Genomic DNA, 16,531 nt, shown 5'->3' with positions numbered 1-16,531 from the left:
CGGAGTTTGCATTGGGGCGGGGCTTGGCGTGCACCAGGGTCAGAGTTTGTGTGGGGGCGGAGTTTGCGTGAGGGGGGCTTGGCGTGCATCAGGGCGGAGTTTGCCTGAGGGGCGGGGCTTGGCTTGCATCAGGGCAGAGTTTGCGCCGGGGGCGGAGTTTCCATGAGGGGCGGGGCTTGGTGTGCGTGAGGGGCGGAGTTTGTGGGGGGGCGGAGTTTGCGGGGGGGGCGGAGTTTGCAGGGGGGGGGGCCCGGAGTTTGGCATGGGTCAGGGGCGGAGCCAAGAAGCATCACTTTTGGATCCCGAGGATGCGAGCAATGTGACCTTGTTGAATACGTTAATACCCCCACACACACCTCCTCCCCTGCCCTCCATCACGGCCCCCCCCCCCCCCCCCCCCCCCCCCCCCCCCCCCCCCCCCCCCCCCCGCAAAGGAAGCACCAACGCAGCCGGCACGGCAAAAGAGACCGCAAGCGTTTATTCAGTCACACACAGAGCCGGTTCCGGGAGAGACTCCGCACCGGGGCTCGGGGCCCGGCCCTGGGGCACCTCGGCTGTCCTACCCAGAGCCACGCTCGCCAGTCCGGCGTGGAACAGACACACGGTCGGTCCGTCAGGCTGCTGGAGAGCTGGGCTGCTATGTGCAGGCTGCCGCCAAAACCGAGGAGCCAGCTGCAGGACGCTAGAAGAGAGGAGAAAAGGGGCAGCCAGCTGGATGGGGGGGGCGGCGGCGGCGAGCGAGAAAGCACGAGGCAAGGAAAGGGACGGCGAGTGAAGGACGGGGACAGGGAGCCTGACAGAGAGGGAGGAAGAAGCGGCAGGAAGAGAGGCAGCGGGACGGCGACCGACAAACCAGGACGGGGAGCGGGACAGAGAGGCAGAAACGACCCTGGGCGGGCAGCGCCACGGCGAGGGAGGAAAAGAGAATAAGGGCAGGGAGCCGGACCGAGAGGTACGGCGAGGGACAGCGGCACGGGGAGCAGGACAGAGCAACAGAGAATAAAAAAAGGAAGCGGGAGCGTGAGAGAACCGGGCTGGGGAGCAGGGAGAAGGAGAGATAAAAGGAGAGAGCAACAGAGGGAAAGAGGACCGGGGAGCGGGACGCTGGGGCAGAGTGAGAACAAGAGGGGCAGGGAGCAGGACAGAGGGGCAGAGGCAGGAGGAGGACAGAGGGACAGAGAGACAAAAGAGGGAGACGAGGACTGGGCAGAGGGGAGAGAAAGACGGGGGCAAGGAGCAGAGACACCAAGGTGCCAGGAAAAGGACGGTCAGATGGAGCGAGAAACAGGGTCGGGGAGCAGGACAAAAGGACAAAGAAAAAGGCGAGGAAGAAGGAAGGAAGGATAAAGGTGGGACAGGGAGTGGGACATATGGAGAGAGAAAAAGTCGAACGGAGAAGAGGGGAGAGGGATTGAGTAAAACAGAGAGATGCAGATTGGGACAAAGAGCTAGAGAAGTTAAAAACAGCAATAGGCTGGAGGACCTGCGTCTGACCACCTGTCACTCTTCATGTCTCTTCAACGGCCTCAAAAACGGGACATGCCACAAGACAGAGGAATGGGGGAGTGAAAGCAAAGGCACAGAAAACTTTTTAAAAAGAAAGAAAAAGAGAGTAAAACGGCGATGGGAACGGGATAGGGATGAGGAGCAGACAGAACAAGAGCGCAACAAGAGGAATGATATTGGACAAAAAGCGAGAGGAAAGAAGGGACAGAAAGCTGGATATAAGGATGGAAGAAAACCAGGAACAAGCCCTAGTAATTATTACACAGTGTGGCTAATTAAAATGTAAATAATCTACCATCTTGAACATAACTGCTTACCATTGAGGCTTAGCCTGTATCTTGTCTAAGTTAGCATCTGTTTCTTGGCAGGGTACGCAGGATTATAAAACCCACGATAAAACACGGACGAGAAACATGCTTACGGGAGTAAGCTAAATAGGTTATGTGCACAAGATTTGATATTGCTTAGTCTTAATCCTAGCTTGTACAGTCAATTAATTCTCTGATCCCTGAATTTCATTTCTGCAAATTCCACATTTATCCATGCTTCTCCATTAAAAAAAAAAAAAAAAAAATTGCATTATCTCAGTGTCAGATACAGGGTTGTTTGAAGATGCTGTGAACATAAGGAGAGACTTCTCTTTTGCAGGTTCTTCAGAAACCTTACGTTGACCTTGAAATTGAGTAAGAGGAGTATGAGAAAACATGAAATCTTTGCTGCAAATTACTTCAGCGGACACAGCATGTTAAGGTATGTATAGGTACCCAGAACACAGAATTGGTCTTGAATCTGGTCCACAATGGAGAAAAAGCTTCGACTGCTTTGCTTGTCTGGCTTTTTCAAACCAACAGTTCAGTCCCATGCCTGTGCCATGAAAAGGGCAACAGCATTTCTACATTATGTATAACAGGTTTATCTTCTATGCAAGTATTAATACATTGCCTTCCCCTGCTGTGTTTGTTCGGTATTGTACAGTATTTTCATTGGTTACTAATAAATGCGTTTGAAGGGGTTTTACTATTATTGACTTCAGGTATTTTTGGTTTGAAAGAAACCCAAGAAAACACCATACAGGAGGTAATTCCATTTTAATAGTCTCTGGATTTCCAATATTTGAAAGAAAAAAATAATAGGGTGAATGCAGGACTACGCAACCATTATCAATAGAAGCAGCATTAGTAAGCTTCTCAATGTTGCTTTTTGGTATCTCATGGGGAAAAACACTGAGCCTAAAATTTCTCATCACTCATGTAAGTTCTTGGGGGCTGGGAGCAGAAAGAACCCGACACTCTTGCTAAATTCCCTGAGAATCACAACTTACAGTTACTCAATGTCTTCTGGTCTCACAGGATGAGGCAGAGGTACAATTGATTTCTTCTCTGCATCTCTGGACAGAGCTTTTCTCATATCTGTGGCAAAAGAAAAAAAAGAAAAAAGCTATTATATGATGACAGTCATTGCACAAAGCCACGTTCAGCGAATTCTCTATTACAATAATATCACTTTTTAACCCAGAAGATTTCATAGCATCATAGAGTATCTCAAGTCGGAAGAGACCCATACGGATCACCGAGACCAAGCCCCCGCTCCACGCGGGACTACCTAAAACTAAACCGTGCGACTAAGAGCATCGTTCAGACGCTCCTTGAACTCCTGACAGGCTCGGTGGCTGCGACCGCTTCCCTGGGGAGCCTGTTCCGTGACTGACCGACCGCCCTCTCAGTGAAAAGCCTTTTCCCAACGTCCGGTCTGAACTTGCCCTGACGCAGCTTCGTCCCGTTTCCTCGGGTCCTAGTGCCGGTCACCGGAGAGAGCGGAGGTCAGCGCCTCCCCCTCCGCCGTCCCCCTCGAGGAAGGTGTAGACTGCGATGAGGTCACCCCTCGGCCTTCCCTTCTCCAAGCTGAACAAACCAAGTGACCTCAGCCGCTCCCCCTAAGTCTTGCCTCGGAGACCTCTCGCCATCTCGGTCGCCCTCCTCCGCGCACGCTCCCAGAGCGTTGTTCGGCGGCACCGCTCTCGACTGGAACCTAACGCTGCACGTAACTCAACTGAGCGGAAAGGAAATGACGGGCTAAAGGGACAAATACACGATTTAAGGCAGCCGCAACGATGGCAGATGTCTGTCCGTAGCCCTTCTATTTATTTCACAGCGCTCCTGCGTATCAAACGAACGGTACCAGAGCAGAAAAGGTATACGGCGTGGCCACGTTACCCCTTGGGGAGGATGGCGAAAGGAGAGAAGATCTAGAAAGAGGAAGCAGCTGGTACTTCGCTTTTGGTAACAGAGTTAACATCAACACGTTCCTTCCCTTTGAAATTGAAAACGCCACCCAATTCTCTGCCACTGTTGACCACCGACACTTGTAAATTTCTAGTGAAACAGCTGAGGAAAACAAAGTTTCAGGTCCCTGGCTAGGGGAAGAAACCAGGCAGGCGCCGCCGTTCCTTCCCCCCGACAACACTAGCAAAAAAACCAGCCGCTGGGGGCGAGCGTTCCTCCGAAAGAAAAATCAGGTGAGAAACTGCATTTTTATTTTCAGCTTACCTACACGATAAATGTCATAGAAGCATGGAATGGTTTGGGTTTGAAGGGACCTTAAAGATCATCTAGTTCCAACCCCTGCCATGGGCAGGGACACCCTCCACTAGCCCAGGTTGCCCAAAGCCCCATCCAACCTGGCCTTGAACACTGCCAGGGAGCCAGGGGCAGCCACAGCTTCTCTGGGCACCCTGTGCCAGGGCCTCAGCACCCTCACAGGGAAGAATTTCTTCCTAACATCCAGTCTAAACCTACCCTCTTTTAGTTTAAAGCCATCCCCCCTTGTCCTGTCACTACGCTCCCTGATAAACAGTCCCTCTCCAGCTTTCCTGTAGGCCCCTTCAGGTACTGGAAGGCCACAATTAGATCTCCCTGGAGCCGCCTTTTCTCCAGGCTGAACAACCCCAACTCTCTCAGCCTGTCCTCATAGCAGAGGTGCTCCAGCCCTCTGATCAGCTTCGTGGCCTCCTCTGGACTCGACCCAAGAGCTCAATGTCTCTCCTGTACTGGGGCCCCCAGAGCTGGACACAGTACTCCAGGTGGGGTCTCACCAGAGCGGAGTAGAGGGGCAGGATCCCCTCCCTCGACCTGCTGGTCACACCTCTTTTGATGCAGCCCAGGACACGGTTGGCTTTCTGGGCTGCAAGCACACACTGCAGCTCATGTTGAGCTTCTCATCAATCAACACCCCCAAGTCCTTCTCCTCGGGGCTGCTTTCAATCCATTCCCTGCCCAGCCTATAGTCGTGCTTGGGATTGCACCGACCCACGTGCAGGACCTTGACCTTGGCCTTGTTGAACTCCATGCAGTTTGCACAGGCCCACCTCTCCAGCCTGTCCAGGTCCCTCTGGATGGCATCCCTTCCCTCCAGCGTGTCGACCACACCACACAGCTTGGTGTTGTCGGCAAACTTGCTGAGGGTGCACTCGATCCCACTGTCCATGTCGCCATCAAAGATGTTAAACAGTGCCTGTCCCCTGAGGAACACCACTCGTCACCGTTCTCCACTTGGACATTGAGCCGTTGACCACAACTCTTTGAGTGCGACCATCCAGCCAATTCCTTATGCACTGAGTGGTCCATCCATCGAATCCAATTTAGAGACAAGGATGTCGTGCGGGAGAGTGACAAATGCCTTGCACAAGTCCAGGTAGATGATGTCAGTTGCTCGTCCCTTGTCCACCAACGCTGTAACCCCATCATAGAAGGCCACCAAATTTGTCAGACACGATTTGCCCTTAGTGAAGCCATGCTGCCTGTCACCAATCACCTCCTTATTTTCCATGTGCCTGAGCATAGTCTCCAGGAGCCTCTGCTTCATGATCTTGCCAGGCACGGAGGTGAGAATGACTGGCCTGTAGTTCCCTGGGTCTTCCTTTTTTCCCTTCTTAAAAATGAGGGTTATGTTTCCCCTCTTCCAGTCGGTAGGAACTTTGCCAGATGTCTTTGTAGTTCATTTTGCCACAGATGCTACAAAATGTGTAAACTGCACAAAGATTAAGTTTTGTAACCGATCTAAGGTTCAGTACGAAAAGCTACCTAAAGGAGTACACAAAGTCCCACTCATCAACAATTATCTGACCCTGGTTCATATTAAAAAAAAAAAAAATTAAAAAAATCACGCAAACAAGCCCAGGAACCCTCAACATGAGAATCTTTCCATTCAGCTGGAGGCAGAACAAGTACTTACCATATGCATCTTCATCTGGCTCTCCACTGCTAGCAGAGTAGTACTCTAATACGGTCCGGTACACGCTGTAGCCTAGCTGCTTATACATATTTACCGCCACCTGATTTGATACTCTCACAAAGAGATCGACGAAAAAGCCACCCTTTCTTTGAAAAAATAAAAACCAGAAACACACAGTTAAGGAATGGTAGGTGAACGTATTTCTAAATCATAACCCACGGCTTGCAGGCAGACCAAGAGCAGCTCTGACAACACAGTACGCTCATCAAACATCTTTCACGCCAGAATAACAGATGTACCCCTTTACCACAGGACAAATCCAGCACAGGGACAAATTTCATGCTGTTTTTGTCACACGACCGTCCTTCTACACCAGCCAGTGGGTTCAGAATTAAGGACAGGACAAGCTAAACGCCCACACAAGCCTCATATCCATAAGAAACTATTAAAAAAATATATATCCACATTTTAGATTGTATTGGCTGTGGGACTGCCTCCTTCAAAGTGTGTGTAGGGGGGGTGTGAGGTGTGGAAATCGGTCACAAAATTCAGTTGCCTAACAAGAGACAGCCCTTCTCCTCGCAAGGCAAACGTTTCAAAACGTCGTACTCTTTTCCGATTTTACCAACTCCAATGGGGTTACCCTACCAGCCTGAGTTGGGGACGTTTCCCTGTGGGTCATTCAATGCTAAATGAAATTTTCTGCAAGTAACCAAGTAACAAGTAACTGAGCAGGAGATGGAAAGTAAGCTAAGATACTCTCTGCCGTACAACGTTTGTTCGCCATCGTCCCCGAGGGAATCGCACAAAGCCCACGCTTGCTGAACCGGTACGTCGGAGGCCCTACGGGAAACGGCGCTGACGTTTCGCCAAGCTCTTCTCCTGTCAAGAAGAGGACCTTTTCTGCGGCATCCCTATTGGCGTTTGGCCTGCTTTCGGCTCATTCTGGCAGGTCAGCTTTCAGAGAAAGCCTGAGATTTCAAACCGCCAAGCGACATTCACCATTCTTGCTCTCTGACTACGGGGAATTTCAGCGAATCGGAACGCTACTTGGAGCCACGTTCCGGGTCTGTTTCGCCGCAAACCAAATATCTAAGCCACGGACCGGGCGCCCGTAGAAAAATTACTTTAAAAGATTAAAGGCAAGCACAGTACTCACTTTTCTGAAATTTCTTCCAGTAGTTCCATCAATTTAGCGGCCAAACCCAGCCGTCGAAATTCTGGTGCAACAGAAAGAGCAGTAACATGTCCGTGCCATTCTTCCCTGGCCACAGAGCCTTCCGCTTTACCCATTACTGTGAACATACAGAGCATCAGCGCAGTAGCACCTTTGGAATAATGCACCACCCACAGCTATACACCTTTACAAAAGAACCAAGCAATGTATAAACAAACACTGCAATGATTGTGGTAAAGGCTCAAACGGGGTTTTCTACGTTGTCACTCTGTGATTCGGCAACCATTAAAAATGTCATTTTGCTCAAGTATTGCAGTAGTTTCTTGACTAGCGTAAAATAAATTAAAAAAAATTGCAAATTTATTGTTTCAGGCATGACTTCCAAATGCAAGTTTTAAGCAACTCTCATGAGTCTTTGAGCAGAATTCAGGATCTGACTAAAATAATGGAGGAATGGAGGGCTAGAAGCCCAAAACTAACTCACCAGCCTGGCAACTATCAGAGACTTTTGGTGACTATGGGGGAATAGAGCTTGGCAAGCTTTGCCAATCTGGCCATAGAAAGCTAATGGCCTGCAAACACAGTATGTTTAAGAAAAGAAAAAAAAAAAAAAAAAAAAAAGGAGGGGGATGTTTTTTTAAGGGCTTCTTTGCAGTTCCTCTCCTTTCTACACAGAGCCAAACCAGTGTTAGTTCACTAACAAATATTCACACCTCCACATGGTACTCTCATAAACATCACAGTCACTGCTAATAAGCAACTGATGTGGTGAGTATGGGGAAACCTTTTGTACAGCAAATGCTTTAAGCTTTGCTATGTTAAACACTTCAATTTCCAGGGTCCCTGCAGCAAACCTTATTCTGCCCCCAGTCCCCCACCCCCCAACAAAAGAGGGAAAAAAACCTGGAAGGAATAAAGAAACCAACATCTCTATTTGGAAGGATTTCGGGCAGGGTGGGGGGGAATGTTCCACAGCAAATAAGCAAATGACATTCCGACCCAGAGCTTTCCCTTACAGGACAATGCAAAACCCAAGCCCAGCATTTTTACTTACTTATGACTGACAGTGTGTGGGATCAGAGCGGAGTGCAGGGACTGAATTCCAGGATTACAGAAACATTTGTATGCATACGTTCACCTGTACAAACCCTGAGTGGATGTTACGACAGTCAAGACTCCTTGCCACGCTAGGAACAGCAAATCAAAAACTACTGCTATGAGTCCTACGTAACATAGAAGCATGGAATGGTTTGGGTTTGAAGGGACCTTAAAGATCATCTAGTTCCAACCCCTGCCATGGGCAGGGACACCCTCCACTAGCCCAGGTTGCCCAAAGCCCCATCCAACCTGGCCTTGAACACTGCCAGGGAGCCAGGGGCAGCCACAGCTTCTCTGGGCACCCTGTGCCAGGGCCTCAGCACCCTCACAGGGAAGAATTTCTTCCTAACATCCAGTCTAAACCTACCCTCTTTTAGTTTAAAGCCATCCCCCCTTGTCCTGTCACTACACTCCCTGATAAACAGTCCCTCTCCAGCTTTCCTGTAGGCCTCTTCAGGTACTGGTAAGCCACAATTAGATCTCCCCGGAGCCTTTTCTTCTCCAGGCTGAACAACCCCAACTCTCTCAGCCTGCCCTCACAGGAGAGGGTGTTACAGCCCTCTATCAGCTTCGTGGCCTCCTCTGGACTCGCTCCAACAGCTCCATGTCTCTCCTGTACTGGGCACCCCAGAGCTGGATGCAGCACTGCAAGGGGGTCTCACCAGAGCAGAGACATCCTTAGACATTTATAAAACAGGAAGATGCTCCATAACGTTCCTCTTCCCTGTTGGGTATTTGGAAAACGTGAAGGCTAAGAAAAGCTCCTGCGTTATAATCCCCCAAACGTGCAAGGCAGTAAGATGGAAACACTGGAAAACGCGGCGCTGCGGAAGCAACACCACACTCACTGTAACCCATCAGCTCCCCGCCAGGCGCCTCGGCGACAATGAAATACTCGGGCCAGTGAGCCAGGTACTGCAGGTAGAAGGGTATCCCGTACTGGGGCGCTCGGTTAAGGAACAAGCTATGGCCGCCAGGGCTGCCGCCGCCCGCGCTAGGCCCCGCGCGTCGTCGCCGGCGGCAGCGGGAAGGATACGGTCTCCGTCAGCGGGTCCAGGTTGCTGCGGGAGGAAAGCAAGACTCACCACGGGCCCGGGAGCCCCTAGCTGCCCCGGGGGAAGGGGAGCGGCGGCGCCTTGAGGAAAGGGGGGGCCCCTCGCGTGCGCCCATGGGCCGAGCGTGGCGGAGAGCGAGCACAGGACTCGGGGGCGGGGAGGGGAGAGAGAGGCGGCTGGCGCTTACATGTTGTTGAATCGGAAGAGATCGTCGCAGGTGAAGGCGCGGAGGGTCGTCATGCTGATGCTGCCGCTGCCACCGCCGCCCCGGAACTGCTGGCGCCGCCCAAGGGCCCCTTCCGCCACGGAAAGGCGGCAGCGGAAGCGGAGCGCCCCGGCCGCGCCGGGCCAGTAGCCGCCGCGGGCCGCACCGGCAGAGGGGCTGCGGCTGGATGCAGGAGCCGAGAGCAGCAGGCGGGCGGCTGGGAAGGCTCAGCCCGCCTGCGGCAGAGCGAGGAGCAGCGGGGCCGGGCGAGTGGGGCTGCAGTGCCGGGGGGCGCTCGGAGCCTGGCTCCGGGGTGCAGGGAGAGTTTGTGCGGCGCCCGAGGAGAGCTCCGTGGCGACCCCCAGGCGGGACAGCTCCACCCCAAGCACACGTACAGACCGACACTGCACACGACGTGACCGTAACATGCAAGAACACCGCACGCAAAACAAACAACTCGCGGAGGAGGGAAGATGCTGCCGGACAAGAAGTCGTACGGTGCCGCAACACGTGGAACGTGCTCTACGGCAGACCTCGGAAATGCAGTCAAACACCATGGTTTCTGACAGAAAGTTACTGTCAAAACTGGGATGGCTGATGCCCAAGAAGCCGTACTCTCCCGCGACCGCCTCTGGTTTAATACCCACCCGGTGCCTGCCCCTCCCATACCGCCCCACGCCTCCAGCACAGCCCCAGAGCAATCCCTTAACCCACTCCCCTGTGACCATCCACAGGGTTTCCCACAGGCCTCCCACCCTCCGCAATGCTCAGACCTGATCCAAGGCTCCCTCCGCACTACTCCCACTCAACAGTGAGCTCCCCCGATGCTGCTGGCGCACAGCACCGGGCCTCACTGGCCCCGTGGGTGGCTTTCCGCCACCGTGGCCACTGTGTGCTGGCTGCCCCTACGGACCCAGCTCCCCACTGCACCGGTGCACCCGCCCACACCCCCAGTGCGGCTTGCCCCAGTGCACGTTCCTAGCTACCCCACGGTTTGTATCACCTTGTCTGGGACGTTCCCAGTTGCGGGGACCCACCCAGCCCCCGCTTACCTCCTCGGTGGTTGCAGCTGCATTGCCAGCCCCGGCCGGTGATGCTCGTTGGTGGCTCTGCTGTACCACACCAGCCATGGCCAGACCAGACCCCTACTTCCCTGGCAGCATGCAGCCGCCCCTGGCAGCGCAGCCTCCACCCGCCACCCTGGGTTCACAGCCGTGGCCCGTGGGGCACAAAGGGGCCGTTGCCATTAGCCACGCTGGTCACACCTGAGGCTTGTTGCACCTTCCCGCCCAACGCCCTGGCCTACAGCAGCAACCCATGGGTGACATGGGGCCATGGCCACGAACCAGGTCTGCTGGGGCAGCAGAGGTGCATCCCAGATCTGAGAGAAGCTTGCTGAAAGCTAAAGGAAGAGCCCAGGGGTGCACAAAAAGAAAAAGGAGAATATTCAAGGGGAGCGAGACAGAGAGGCACAAGGAGAAATAGGCAGAGAAGGAAAGGGATGGAGAGCCTAACAGAGGGACAGCAGGATCTGGGTGTGAAAGGAAAGGATGAAGAGCTGGACATAGGGACAGGGAATGGAAGAGAGAAAAAGAGGGATGGTAAAGCAGAGGGATGCACAGAGAGAGAGGGATGAGCTGAACAGAGGGAGGGGGAACAGAAGACAGATGAAGAGGTGGACAGATGGATGGAAAGGAGAAGAGGGATGGAAAAGCAGAGGCACACGGAGAGAGGGACCAGGAACTGGACAGAGAAATGAGGGCTCGAACAGAAGGATGGGAAAGCAAGAGAAGGATGGAAGGCCCAACTGAGGGATGGGAGCAGAAGACAGCAAAAGAGGGATGTACAGGTGCACACAGGGATATAGAGGGAAAGGGGAAGGTTGCTGAGCAGAGTAATGGGGAGCCAGACAGAGTGATAGGAGGAGAAAGAGAAACATGGAGAGGCTGACAGAGGGAGGGAGAGAAAATCAGGACTGGGGAGCAGCAGAGATGAATCAGAAGAGGAACAGGCAGCTAGACAGAGTGATTGAAAGATGGATGGATGGATGGATGGCCAGACAGACAGTGAACCGAAGAGAGGGGTCAAAAGGGAAAAGAGGAATGGAGAGCCACATGGAGGAAAAGGTTGTGGAAAAGAAAGATGTATATGTGAACAGAGGAATGGAAAAGGAAAAAGAGGAATGGGAAGCATATTGTAAAACAAGGAATTGAGTAGAGCTCTGATCCTGGAGCTAAGAACTGGTTTGACTGAATAAAAAGAATGCAAGAACAAGTTGTGCTTGAAAACAAGGACAGGTAAAATGTTGCTACAGAAAAAACCATTTATGAGATTCTTGAGGATGAGCCAAGGGACCCGGATGGTGGTTCTTAGCCCTTCGAGGCGTTAGTAAGTGGGGTATAAAGTTACACCCGTCTCCCATTTGAGATGTTCTTTTCCCGCAGCATCACAAGGATTATTTAATAACACACCCTTAAGAGGAGAAAAAGCTCAACTGTTCACTTGAGTGCTGTGATAATGACAAAATGTCCAGTCAAACTGGACTTTAGACTGTTTTGCTGTATGACAGGCTGCAAGATCAAGCCTTTATTTCTGAAGTGCTAGACTAAAGGCACTTCTGTTACTGTGACCAAAGTTGGTTCAAAAGCTGCTTATGGTGACAGTAGTCCTTACCATGTATCAAATTAATTCCCAGTATTATAGCCTAAAGCAGTATTGTCTATTCAGTGAGGTTTTGGTAGGGTTTTTTTAATGATTACACATCAATATATAGTTGTGTTAGTATTAAAACTGTGGAGGCCAAGTCTTGGGTGGCCATCTCTGCTGACTGAAGTACAGGCTGAAAATGTGTATGCCAAATGGAAAGCAAATTTCAGAAGTAAATTTAGCCTTGGTCTTTCAGATCCAAAGGAGTGACAGTGAATTCTAATATCTTTTCGGTTTATGAGATCTTTAGTTTTTCTGCTTATGAATTGCCTTGTCCCTTTGCAGGCCTGCTGCTGCCAGGAAGTTTGTGGAGGAAGAAATAAAGGCTTCAGAAAGTGAGTGTACGTCTTGCTGTGCTGGCTTTGGATCCTCAATTCACACTTCAAATAACATTTCTTCTGTCATGTGGCCTTGTCTCACAGACATATGGTGATAGCAGCCTTGGTTTTGAGGAAAGTCTGCATTAAAAAGCTGAAGTTAGTGCAGACGGTAAATGCATTGTATGCTTTTGTAGGACAAGATGTTTACAGACTACGCAAAATAGGAATCTTGTCATAGAGACAAATGGTCTGTTGAAGTTTCAGGGCTTTATCAGACAATGTTGCATTGCCTTTTGACCTTTACTGTCAGCTGTTGACCAGGTTTAGTTTAAAATCTCTTAGTGTTTGGCACTAAGATTGCCACCTTGAGTGAGGAACTGCAGAAGCAAGAGAAGGGCATTTAAAAAAGCAGATATCTGACTTGCTACTCACATGATTGTGGAGAGGGGACAGGTAGAGCCTTCTTTGCCCTCTGAGCTTTCTGCTTCCCTGCAATTCCCACATTGTAAACTTCCCAAGATCCCCTTTCCTTCAATCAGCATTCTCAGACTGGCAATAAAGCTCACCGTACAGCCCTTGAAGGTACCTTTTCTTTTTTCCCCCTCCATGGAGATGTGGACAGTGCTAGCAAGGACCCTAGAATTCAAGCCAATTTGTCTACTGAGGACTGTTTACAGGTGATGCAAAAATGAGTCTGGAAGTATCTATATTATCTTTTTGTGTTCTGGTCCCGCTCCTTGGCATCCAGATGTCAGTAAAACAAAATACAAACCCCTCCTTATTTAAAATCTGTTTTGGGAGAGCAATATGCGTAGCATATACACACACAGTCCCGACGGACCAACTGGAAACAACCTGAAGGCTCTGAAATAAGGTGCGCAAAGAGGGCAACAGTTCTGACAGGGTCAAACTACCCCAGGCTCCCAGGCATGAACCCCTAGAACTGTTCCTTCTGGTGCCATGGTGGCTGTCCCCAACAGGGAGATGTGCACCCTGTTCAGTCAACGTCTGAAACACGTACCCTTTGCCATCTGGTTCCTCTTGTTAAGAAATTTGAACACAAAATACTTTTTTCTGCCATGATCCTCATTGGAGTAGACAACAAATATGGTATTACTGATGGATATGAGTGATATCATGGGCAACATATAAGGCCTGAAGAGAGGGGAATGGTGTTTAATAGCTTAAATAAATAAAAAAATGTCTTAGGTAAAAAACCACAGTGCACCTACTACAAATGTTAGTATGTTTACAAAGGTAGATACATAAAAAGGAAATTTATATTATAACTATATATAAAATTATATTTGTTGTTATAAATTAGATATTAAACTGTTGTGTATTACCCATTTTATAGATACATGTATAATAATTTTTTTATATATACACACACATACACCTATATATTTATAAAAAATAAACAGGTAAGAACTCTTGGCCACAGTTGGTTAGAAGGAAGTGAGGAAAGATAAATTCCTTCAAGCTGGAATACATGGGTGCAGTGGCTCAATTAAGTTGTACTAAAAAAAAAAATCAAGGAAGAAGGATATTCAACTTTTTATTGATTTCCTGTTACTCACTTTCTAAACAAAAAACATCAACAGTGTCAATACCACAGTAATTTCCTGTTACAGTGTTACAAAAAAGCTCTGGCTGCCCAGTTCTGGAGAGGAAGCAGTCCTGAACTGCCTATGTTATGTTGGATTATGTTGGATTAATAACGATTTAGAGAACTAGAACCCTCCTTGAGTAGGGAACAACAGGATTTACGTATGCATGTTCAGCAGTGCAAATAGAGCTTGCCTATGCAAGACAAATGGACAATCTGTTTCAAAGACTGCTTTTTGTTAGGCAAGATCTTCAGTGTCAGATGCAAGAGCTATAATACCAGATATATCACGTAGAAAATACTAAATATTATACAACTTTTTTGTCTCTAAGATGATGAAAGGGATATAGTTAATTATCAAAAAGAACTGCATTCCTCATACAAAGTAAATGCTTTTATTTCAGGTATGTTTTGGGGGGAAAAACATGAAGGATATGGTCTTTCAGTAGTGAGTATAATTTAGACTAAGAATTAAGAATTTAAAAACATGTGAAAAGCAGTGTCTTCTAATACTACGGGAAAAATAGAATCATCTCGTAGTCATAACAATGTGAGCAACAGCCTATGTTACACATTACTGTTGCTCACCGTTTTGTTCGGGTGCAGGACAGCTGGCTTCATACTTTTTCTTCAAGCCTTTCAAATATATACGCAAACTGTCTGGATCCAGTCGAGAATTTCTGGCAGTCTGAACCAATCTCATTGCTAAATGGTATACAGCTCTCTGTTTCATCATCTCAGGAGTGCTCTTCTGCCTGTGCTGTTCTTAAAAACATACACATGCATTAAAATATGAAATCAATTATGTTCTATAATTAAAATACTAATATTAGTAATTTTCCAGCCTATTTCTGATCTCCTGATTCTTGGTTTGTACATCAACATTACATCCAATACTCTTTAACCCTAAGGACTGCTTTGTGTTGTCACCTAACAGTGCCCTTCAGTATTATCTTTCAAAACTGGTTCCAGAAATAAAAATTTTAATGAAATCTATTTTCATAAAACCATAGGCAGTGCTTATCCTATATCCTTTCAGAAATTGAAAATATATTTGAGTTTTATAAAAACTGTGAATTACAATATTATAATTTTCTGTTACATACCAAAATTTGTTTTGCAATATGATTTGTGATTTCCTTTGCATCCAAAATTATGGATGATGGTAGGGAGGAAACTTCTGCAGCCTTTAATCCTAAACATACAAAACACAAATCAGGATTTTTGCTGTAATTTTTTTTCCTACCTTCTACACTATGTCTGCCAGAATTAACTTAGTCTATTTTTAAAGGGTAAAGTTTTCATTTTTATTAAAACAATTTTGACACACATTTTCTCTTTGTGTCTTTTTAAAATTATTTTTAATAAACAGTGTGGTTTTGAGAATTACAAAATAAAATGTCTACTTTGTGTAACACTACCTCTGAGATACACTTCCACATGAAGTGACTGCTGGTAATACTGTAACTGGGCAGGATGAGACACATTAGGGGTAAAAGGAAAAAAACAGCACAGTGGTGGTAACAGCTTTCTCTGAACAGTTTTTTTGATTTGGCACACCAGAAAATACCGAGGTTGTGCTAAATGTGCTCTCCATTAAATCCAGACATCCAGTGGATATGGATGTCATGTTCCAACTTCTACTCTGTTGCCAGCAGCCAAACTGCCAGATACTCAAGGTAAGAAAGAGATGTAAAATATTTTTTCTTCCCTAACATGATTTTTTTACTTTTTCCTTTGCCTGTGGCCCTGGCTGTTCTGAGGACATTCTGTGCTTCTTCAGGTGCTTTAATACTGTAGGGTTAAAACCAAAAAAGGGTCAAGAAGAGCCCTTGCACTCTTTCTTAGAATGTAACTTTGCTCAAGGTAAAGCCAAGTCACCAACACTGAGTTACTAAAGATCCCCTGTTCTCTGAGAATACTCTCTAAACTTCCAATTTTTCTGAGTTAGTGGTGGTGTGGCATCTGAAATTGAGCTGGTGCTGCCAAAGGTAAAGAAACTTACTCTGAAATTCTGATAAAGAAATGTTTTAAGTCCAGTTAACTGAAGCATGACTGGAACAATCTGTAGTCTTCAGTTACCACCATCTTGCAAAAGTCATGTGTAGCTAATTTCCTATTGATTAAATGTCACCTAAATCAAGGATCCAACTTCAGATCTAGCATCTGGAAACACACGCATTTCTGCAACTCTTTAAAACATACAGTTATGCCTTATTGTCACTCATTTCTTTATTGACCCATAATCCGTTAATCTGTAGTCTTCAGTATGCTTTAGTCTAAAGTTAAAAGAGAAGTAAACCTGCTTTCCTGAGAACACTGATGCTTTAGCACAACCTCTCAAAATAGCCTTAGGCAGATACACAGTAAAATTCATGCCTTTTTTTAAAGAAACTTGATTCCTTTTTGCCAATCAAGAAGGGCCAAGCTGCTATTTAACTGATATATCATTACTTAAGGCAGACACGTAAGCGAGTTTTAGGTAACCTCAGCATTCGCAGACTCACAAAGTCTCTCCAGAACTTTCACACGCTTCCATAAATAGAGATTAAATCGACTCAAGTACTGTGTGCTCAGAATGGTTCATCTCATTCAAACAGAGGTGAATCAAGGAGCTACCGGTAT

General features: G+C 48.1%; 2 protein-coding genes across 11 annotated transcripts in view; both read right to left on the bottom strand.

Annotated features, from left to right (window-relative positions):
• Positions 1-459: 459 nt before the first annotated feature.
• On the bottom strand, positions 460-9,817 carry NAA20 (N-alpha-acetyltransferase 20, NatB catalytic subunit). Of its 8 annotated transcripts, none has more exons than XM_054833901.1 (7): positions 9,254-9,784; positions 9,048-9,072; positions 8,860-8,950; positions 6,896-7,031; positions 5,737-5,882; positions 2,828-2,915; positions 460-2,370 (listed from the first exon to the last, which is right to left on the bottom strand). In XM_054833901.1, exons 1-6 carry the CDS (start codon positions 9,304-9,306, stop codon positions 2,830-2,832), a joined length of 537 nt encoding a protein of 178 aa, XP_054689876.1. In that variant the 5' UTR covers positions 9,307-9,784; the 3' UTR covers positions 460-2,370; positions 2,828-2,829. The 8 variants fall into 8 exon arrangements, with proteins under 8 accessions (XP_054689876.1, XP_054689875.1, XP_054689879.1 ...); XM_054833900.1 differs by having other exon boundaries at positions 460-682; positions 9,254-9,773; XM_054833903.1 differs by having other exon boundaries at positions 707-1,587.
• Positions 9,818-14,278: 4,461 nt separating this feature from the next.
• Positions 14,279-16,531, bottom strand: part of MSH4 (mutS homolog 4) — a 33,998-nt gene continuing 31,745 nt past the window's right edge. For all 3 annotated transcript variants that reach the window (XM_054832884.1, XM_054832885.1, XM_054832886.1), the window contains 2 exons: positions 15,013-15,101; positions 14,279-14,666 (listed from right to left, as the gene is read on the bottom strand). In XM_054832884.1, the coding sequence (XP_054688859.1) occupies positions 14,481-14,666; positions 15,013-15,101 (275 nt within the window). In that variant the 3' untranslated portion in view covers positions 14,279-14,480. The remainder of the gene's footprint in view (positions 14,667-15,012; positions 15,102-16,531) is intronic.

Source organism: Grus americana, chromosome 8 (genome assembly GCF_028858705.1).
Source record: "Grus americana isolate bGruAme1 chromosome 8, bGruAme1.mat, whole genome shotgun sequence".
Classification (NCBI taxonomy): Eukaryota; Metazoa; Chordata; class Aves; order Gruiformes; family Gruidae; genus Grus; species Grus americana.
Note: the sequence above shows the minus strand (reverse complement) of the source record. Positions and strands in the feature narration are given on the sequence as shown.

Bases quoted from the DNA above. Each gene is read 5' to 3' on its own strand.
- NAA20 (XM_054833901.1), bottom strand. From the start codon at position 9,306: ATGACGACCCTCCGCGCCTTCACCTGCGACGATCTCTTCCGATTCAAC. The intron at 9,073-9,253 runs GTAAGCGCCAGC...TTCCTCCCGCAG, and splicing joins CTCTTCCGATTCAACAACAT to CAACCTGGACCCGCTGACGG. The intron at 5,883-6,895 runs GTGAGTACTGTG...ATTTTTTCAAAG, and splicing joins CTGGAAGAAATTTCAGAAAA to AAAGGGTGGCTTTTTCGTCG.